Below are 7,103 nucleotides of genomic sequence, written 5' to 3' on the forward strand. Positions count from 1 at the left end.
TATATCTTTGTTCGTCGACATTATATGACATGTCATCTTTGCAGGCTATTGTTGCAGAACAAAACTCTGCAACCACTGCTGTGGTAAATATTTTCCAGCAGAACTGCCCACCACCGTCGGTGTAATGATTTCGATAGCTAAACAAACGCCATATCCTGGGCATTCCCACAGGTTGCCGACACTAGCTATTATATCACGTGTGAATGCAACTGCGGCTAAATTTGGTTATTAACAGTGCAATAGTATCATGTCATTGGCAAAAACACTAAGGGCTGCTGGCACATACAGGTTGTAAAGTTTTTGGTATCGATGAACTTACTCGAACAAGACGATGGCCGAAAACATATGATGAAACATCTTCTGGCATGCCTGACAATCGTTAAGTCAGACGGAGGCTTCACATACGATATTTCACACATGGCTGGAATTCGTTAGCGGAAAGAGCACACATTTACAAAATATTTATCGTTCTGCAGAACGTGCATGCATATTCGATTCCGATTTTATGGGTCGATTACAGAGGACAACCGAATTTCAGATTCAGTGATCGCTTTTTCGTAGATTTTAAGAAAAATCGGACTACGATGAATTCCGCCACGAATATGTTTTCTCCTTTGACAAGATGTTAGAGAATCGCGGCAGCACAGCCGTATACCTACTCTACGCATATGCTAAATTTCTCGCACCTAGCTAAAGTGACAAAGGCAGAAGGCATATCTTCAACATTATAACTTGAAGTAAAAAAGTGTTAGGCATGCAATAAAAGAATACAACAGAACAAAAAAATTTTCTCAAAACTATTAAACTGAAAAATTGCACGAATAAAGTCCTTATTTTTAATTAAAATATCGCAATTGTTTTTTATATGTACATACATATTTACAAAATGAATCTTAAATCACCCACAGTAAGTCCAAACATATAAATGACTAATAAGAAAAATAATAAATAACAGTAATATGAAAAATTATGTCGAGAAATCTCTAAATAGTAGCGAAACTGTATCTCAATAATAACAAGTAATTGTAAGCAAGAAATACAACCGACTTCAATGCGCATTCAGGTCGCCCTGGTTACGTAGATCCGACTGTCCTCCCTTTTTTAAAATCATTAAAAAAATTAATACGTATTTTACAGAAAAAAATCAAGATACAGATTTAAGGATTTTAAGTAAAAATAAATAAAGGAAAACTTGTTCGTGATATCTCGACCAAGGTGTATTCATGATACAAAAATCTAAAGGTAAAACCGCTGAGAGGCAGCCAGAACATTTTTAAAGTTTGCTAACATTACAAAAATGTTTTCAAATTTCCAATGTTACAAATACATTCTCATTTTCAGTCTCAAATAAATGAAAATATCAATATATTCATCTATTTGTTTTTTGTTTTACTTTTATTTGGCATTTGAGTTGCTCTCGAAATTTCAATTTTATAAAATTGACAAACTTCAAAAAATAAATGATGGCCGACGAATTGAGCAAGCGGCTTTACCAACTCAGTGCGGCTCTCTTTTAAGATACTATTATGTAGAAAAATTAAAACAAACGATTCAAAATTCCTACAAATTTTTTTTCAATCTGACTTTATAGGATGGTTATTCTGAGAGCATGGTCAAATTCAATCACGCTATTGATATTTTGATTCAAGTATTTTTTGTCAAGCATTCAGTGTGAAGTTTGATCGGAGTTTATATATTGTTCAGTAATTAATCACATTACATTGAAATATAAACGTATAATATGGTAGAAAGTTAGAAATTATTTAGTGTTAATATGCATAATTCGCTCCGAGTGCGTTCACTATTGATCATTTGATTTAAATAATTGGTTCTCAGGCATTCAGTATTATAATTTGATCGGAAATTATATATTCTTAAGTAATTGATCACATTTTATTAAAATATAAACGTTTAATAGGGTAGAAATTGTGAAATTATTTAGCTTTGGCATTAATAGTCGGCCAGAGACAATTGCAGAAAACTGCAACTACTCGTGAAAACTTACAATAAAAGCAATGTAGATGAAAGTAATATTATTATTAAAATTAGATCGATATATAAAACATTTTACATCATTTATTTGAAGTAAATCGGAATATATTTTCACATATAAGATAGTTTCCAATCAACTCATAAAGTACATATTTCACTACAAATATTTTTAAGATCATTTCGAATTGCAAAAATAGCGCTAATTAGTTATATTGAAGTATAAAATATTTTATTAACGTTAAATCTTGCGAGATTTACCATATAAAATCAAATCTCGAAAGCCTGTAGATTTAAGTTAAATCTTCATTAAATCTTCAATAATATTGATTAATAAATGCAATAGGGCTATTCGCGATTCGGTGCATAAGAGCTGACAAATTTATGCAATTGCAGAAATATGCCATGGATTGTGAGCGACGTTTATTAAACTGTCATGGTAAAACTTTTTTAATCAGTTGATAGAAATGTCAACCAGAGTTGCAATGCATAGCATTTTTATGCTATGGATTTTCGGTATTGCAAATTTGTCAAACCATGACAAATGCAAATGCGTGTATTTTGTTTGTGTATTGCAAATCATTTCCAATACAAATTTGCAATGCAATGATGCTAGGCCATTTGCACCGGATCTCGAATAGCCCTAATATGTTGCGTATGGCATCCTCGAATTCAGGCGGCATGTCAAAACGGACATATTTTGTTTACATTTTCCTTGTCACAACAGCCGCCAGATAAATTATAAATTATTTAAAAACAAGAAATACACACATTTATCATGAGTGAGATACTTGAAATTAAAAAAATTTAAGTAATTGATAATATTCGTAATATATTTGCTTACCTATATGAGTACACATATCTATCTACATACATATATGTATGTATGCTTTCTTTTTTAGTGTAATGCTTGAAATACAATACCGGCGAACGGCAAACTTCGCCGAATTGGGCGGTGCTGTCGTTCACCGTTCGCCGAGCTATTTCGCCTACTTAAACAGAATTAGAGTGGTAGCGAAAACAGCTGATCCCATTTGGTCGCCTTTATAATTTGGGTGACCATATTTAGAAAAAACTAAACCATATTTAGAAATGAGGAAATGATAACAAATATAAATGTAAAACAAAGAAAGATTATTATAAATAATTTGTTTCAAGCCAGATTTAATGAATCCACAACTATATTTTTCAAACAACAAAAAAAAAATCGTGTTTAGGTTGTTTTCTTTAAAACTTTGAAAGCAAAAAACAAATACGGCCACCTTTGGCACGCACAGCTGTCATCGCCCAGCAGGGCGATAGAAATAAATCTATCGCCATGAAACGCCGCCAAGCGAACTTCGCATTTCGCTTTGGCTGTGTTCAATTTCATATGCTTGCGGGTGTTCTAATTTTGACAGCGCGAATTTCGCTGTGGTGAGTTCGCCGTTCGCCGGCATTGTATTTCAGCTATAAAACGCCGCCCACGCTGGAGTGATGAAGAGGAGGATGCCCTCCTGGAAATATGGGGAGAAAGGACATATCTATGCCGAAATGGCAGAAGAAATGTGCGTAAGAGGCTACCATTTTTCTGCGAGCGAGGTGAAAATAAAAGTTCACAATTTCACCAACAAATACCGGTACGTAAAAGGAATTCTTAACTTTACGGCCACAATATTTTTTGGTGTTAAGGAAGAATTAGGAGGCATGACACTTGTATTACTTTCATTCATATGGCAAGATTCACCTTTTAAAGTACTCATAAATAATCTCCATGTGCCAACTCCTTTGTGGCCTTATATTAGATTTTCCACGGATAGTGATTTGTCCGGATGGCTGCATACCTGGCAAACCAGATATCCGTTGTATCCTTTACGTAGTAAAGCCAACTCATGCTCGTTAACATACAAATTTTGATTTCATATAATGTGATATTGGTTCTTTCTTAAAGGGACGAAAAGAAAAAGGTAGGGCATTCAGGAGGGTCTCCTTCAAGCTGGCGATATTACCAAAGGATTAACCAGCTCCTCGGTGGCTACAAAGCTTTTAATATAGAGAGCGTTATTGAGGAGAGTACAGGTAATATTTTGTATTGTATTAAAAGTCCTTTATTCACGTTTAAAATGTAATAATATTGTTTTAATTTCAGTGATTGACTACCTTGAGGAGTCGGTGGATATCCGTTCATCCACGCCAATTTCGGGTGAGTCAGTGGAACCTGCAAAGAAGAGGAAAAAGATTAATTTTCAAGAAGAGATGCTGTCTGAATTTAAAAAATCAAATGAAAAAATTCTCGATTTTGTTAAATGTGACTATGAAGAAACAAAGAACTTCCAGACTCAGATGATTACTATTGAGGAAAGAAAAAATCACTTGTTGGAAAAGTTTTTAGAATCGATGCAAAATAAAACCTACGATAAAATATAATGCATTTATTCTTACTTAAATCAAATAAAATGTGTTTATTCTTACTTAAAAAAGTAGCAATGGCATCTCTTATTTCTTGTGCGTTTGAATTATGGTCAGTGAAAGTACTTTCTCTGTCTGGTTGGCCACGATTGTAACGAATTTCATGCTGGGTTTGTTTCATTATCCAGGTGGCATTGATATGATCATTATGCTCATTTAAAAAATTATGCAAAACACAGCAGCTCTTTACAATTAAAGGCGCGTTTTTTTATGTCATTATCAATGCCTTTACCTATGCGCCTAAAACGAGCTTTTAAATGCCCAAATGCATTTTCCACAACTCTTCGTGATTTTGAAAGGTAGTAATTAAATCATTTTTCTTTTCCATCCACTACTGTGGAAAATGGGTATGGTTTCATGAGATTTGGTGATAAGCGGAAAGCGGAATCACCCAACACCAAAACTGGTACGCTTACTCCGCTTATAATTTTTGCATTCTCCTTAAGAAGTGTACTTTCTAAAATTGTTTTAAGTGATGATTTCTCAAATATGTGGGAATCGTTACAACGTCCTGGAGCACCAATGTTGACGTAAATGAATCTATACCTTTGGAAAAAGTTTACAAAAGATATATCGTTACTTTAATATAGGACCTTTCTATATTAAGGTAACGATATGTATATGTGTACATATTTATTTGCGGGGGTATGTATGTATGCCCAAACCAATGGCCACAATCCAGATGGTTCCGTGCGCATAAGTCGTAGTAAATGGCAAACGTTTTTGACTGCCATTCGTCAGGGAGTGGCCAGATGTGACTATTTTGCATATGGACGAAGCAGCTCATGACGGCCAGATTTACACGGATTTAGATTTAGTGGATATAGACAAGGGTCGTGGCACTGCCTATAGGCTTAAAATTTGTAATCGTTCATAACTTTGGAGCCATACGCCGTATCTTAATGAAAAATGATATGAGTGCACTACTAGACAAAAGGGCACGGCGCCGTATACAGACGTGAAATATATAATCAGATAAGGTAAAGTTGTATGTGAAAGTACAACTATAGTAGATATACATACATACATTACATGATGGGTCATTTATAACATTAGTGTTTATATAAATGTATGTTTTGCTCTCAGAAATGTACCTGTAATCGACTAACGCTAACAAAACTATAGAACACCATCCTTTATAATTGTAGTAGTCAGTAGCCTCTTCTGTGGAGGGTTTAATCTCAATGTGACAACCATCTGAAAAGAAACGTTTTCCTTAAATGTGTAGGTATGTATATTTAAATAATAATATTAAAAAAAAAAACTAAAAGCAATTACCAATTGCTCCAAAACATTGAGGGAATCCAATAATTTCAAAACCGTCCACACAATCCTGTATTTTATTTGGACTCAAAAAGGTGCTGGGCAAGTATTCCTGGCGTAGCACGTTCCAAACTTCGTAGCGAAATTCCAAAAGTATTCTCCACACACTAGTTTTAGATACACCAAATAATCTGCATATTGTAGCATATTCAGCAGACCAGCGCAAGCAATAAAGCGCAATCGCAACACGCTTCTCCAGTGGTATACAAGCCCTGAAGACGGTATCGCATTTTGCCATGCCCTTCAGCTTATCGCACAAAATTCGGAAGCATGAACGGCTCATGCGAAAACTTTCTTTAAAAGTGTGGTGATCGTACTGTGGCACTTCTAATTCCCAAAAATTGCTGTATCTCTCCTGTTACTTTTTCAGAAGATAATTTTTCTTGATGCTTCAAAATGATTTACTTACAGTTATCCACAGTCTTCTTGATTTCTTTTCATTTAACAATGAAAGAATTATCGCGTTCCGTTGAATTATATGCCTCAGAATAAATTTACGCCGTGTTGTTCGCTTCCTTTGAAACTCCAACAACATGGCCCCTTGAGTATTGGACAGCATATTATACATTAAAAAATTCTTCGCAGATATCCATTTTGTATTTTAAATGAAATTTATATTTTATAAATGTTTTTGAAGTGCAATGTAAACAAATGCTGAAATATTCAAAAAAATAAACGTCAAATAAATCTCAACATAGAAGTGGAGACGGTGTACATTTAAAAAAGAGATTTATTAAATCCCCTTAGATTTATTAAATCTTAATGGATAAATCTCTCAATGGAGACATAGCATTACGTTCATGTTTATTTATAAAGCGCATAACAATACTTCTCTCGCCATTTATCCAATGTTAAAATTTTTTCACCACATTATTTCGCTGCTCAGCACCCTGAATGCGGCCGAACAGTTGCACGCAACCCTCAAGTCCTTTATTGGGACCAAATTAACAGCCACAACAACAAAAACCTTTTCTACTGGTATCACCGTATATACAGGGCCTGTGCCAAATGATAGAAAAGAGAAAATTTTGACGGATCAAAGTAAAAATCTGACATTTCTCGTGGTGAATAAGAACGTCAGAATTTTACCTAGCTCATGGGGCTAGGTAAAATTTTGGCAGCTTATAACCATGTATACACATAATATTGCTTGGCGGTAATAAGGAGTGAACATGAAAATGAAAGCTGAAACAGCATAAAAAAAAGCGTACGTTACTTGCAAATTATAAAATAAATATAAATGTTAAGAATTTCAGCAACACACAAAAATAAAGCTTTCGCACGAGCGTTTGTTTGGTTTTTCAACTGTCAAAATTTTACTTTGCATTTGGCACAGTAAATTT

At 34.3% G+C, this 7,103-nt stretch overlaps 2 protein-coding genes across 2 annotated transcripts; one reads left to right on the forward strand and one right to left on the reverse strand.

Moving 5' to 3' along the window:
• The first annotated feature begins 3,368 nt into the window (after positions 1-3,368).
• LOC118756017 lies at positions 3,369-4,880 on the forward strand. The gene is made up of 3 exons (XM_036490809.1): positions 3,369-3,608; positions 3,920-4,047; positions 4,118-4,880. The coding sequence occupies exons 1-3, from the start codon at positions 3,466-3,468 to the stop codon at positions 4,393-4,395; spliced, it is 549 nt and encodes a 182-aa protein (XP_036346702.1). The 5' UTR covers positions 3,369-3,465; the 3' UTR covers positions 4,396-4,880.
• A 411-nt stretch (positions 4,881-5,291) lies between these two features.
• Positions 5,292-6,043, reverse strand: LOC118756018. The gene is made up of 3 exons (XM_036490810.1): positions 5,716-6,043; positions 5,470-5,634; positions 5,292-5,335 (listed from the first exon to the last, which is right to left on the reverse strand). The coding sequence occupies exons 1-3, from the start codon at positions 6,041-6,043 to the stop codon at positions 5,292-5,294; spliced, it is 537 nt and encodes a 178-aa protein (XP_036346703.1).
• Positions 6,044-7,103: the final 1,060 nt, after the last annotated feature.

Source organism: Rhagoletis pomonella, unplaced genomic scaffold (assembly GCF_013731165.1).
Source record: "Rhagoletis pomonella isolate Grant_MI unplaced genomic scaffold, Rhpom_1.0 Rhpom_scaffold_08362, whole genome shotgun sequence".
NCBI classification, from domain to species: Eukaryota; Metazoa; Arthropoda; class Insecta; order Diptera; family Tephritidae; genus Rhagoletis; species Rhagoletis pomonella.

What these genes read in the sequence shown, in the direction of transcription:
- LOC118756017 (XM_036490809.1), top strand. Translation starts at nt 3,466, where the DNA reads ATGAAGAGGAGGATGCCCTCCTGGAAATATGGGGAGAAAGGACATATC. An exon ending in AATTTCACCAACAAATACCG is followed by an intron (nt 3,609 to 3,919) that starts GTACGTAAAAGG and finishes TCTTTCTTAAAG; the next exon opens with GGACGAAAAGAAAAAGGTAG. An exon ending in CGTTATTGAGGAGAGTACAG is followed by an intron (nt 4,048 to 4,117) that starts GTAATATTTTGT and finishes TTTTAATTTCAG; the next exon opens with TGATTGACTACCTTGAGGAG.
- LOC118756018 (XM_036490810.1), bottom strand. Translation starts at nt 6,043, where the DNA reads ATGAGCCGTTCATGCTTCCGAATTTTGTGCGATAAGCTGAAGGGCATG. An exon ending in TCAATGTTTTGGAGCAATTG is followed by an intron (nt 5,635 to 5,715) that starts GTAATTGCTTTT and finishes GTTTCTTTTCAG; the next exon opens with ATGGTTGTCACATTGAGATT. An exon ending in TGTTATAAATGACCCATCAT is followed by an intron (nt 5,336 to 5,469) that starts GTAATGTATGTA and finishes TTTTTCATTAAG; the next exon opens with ATACGGCGTATGGCTCCAAA.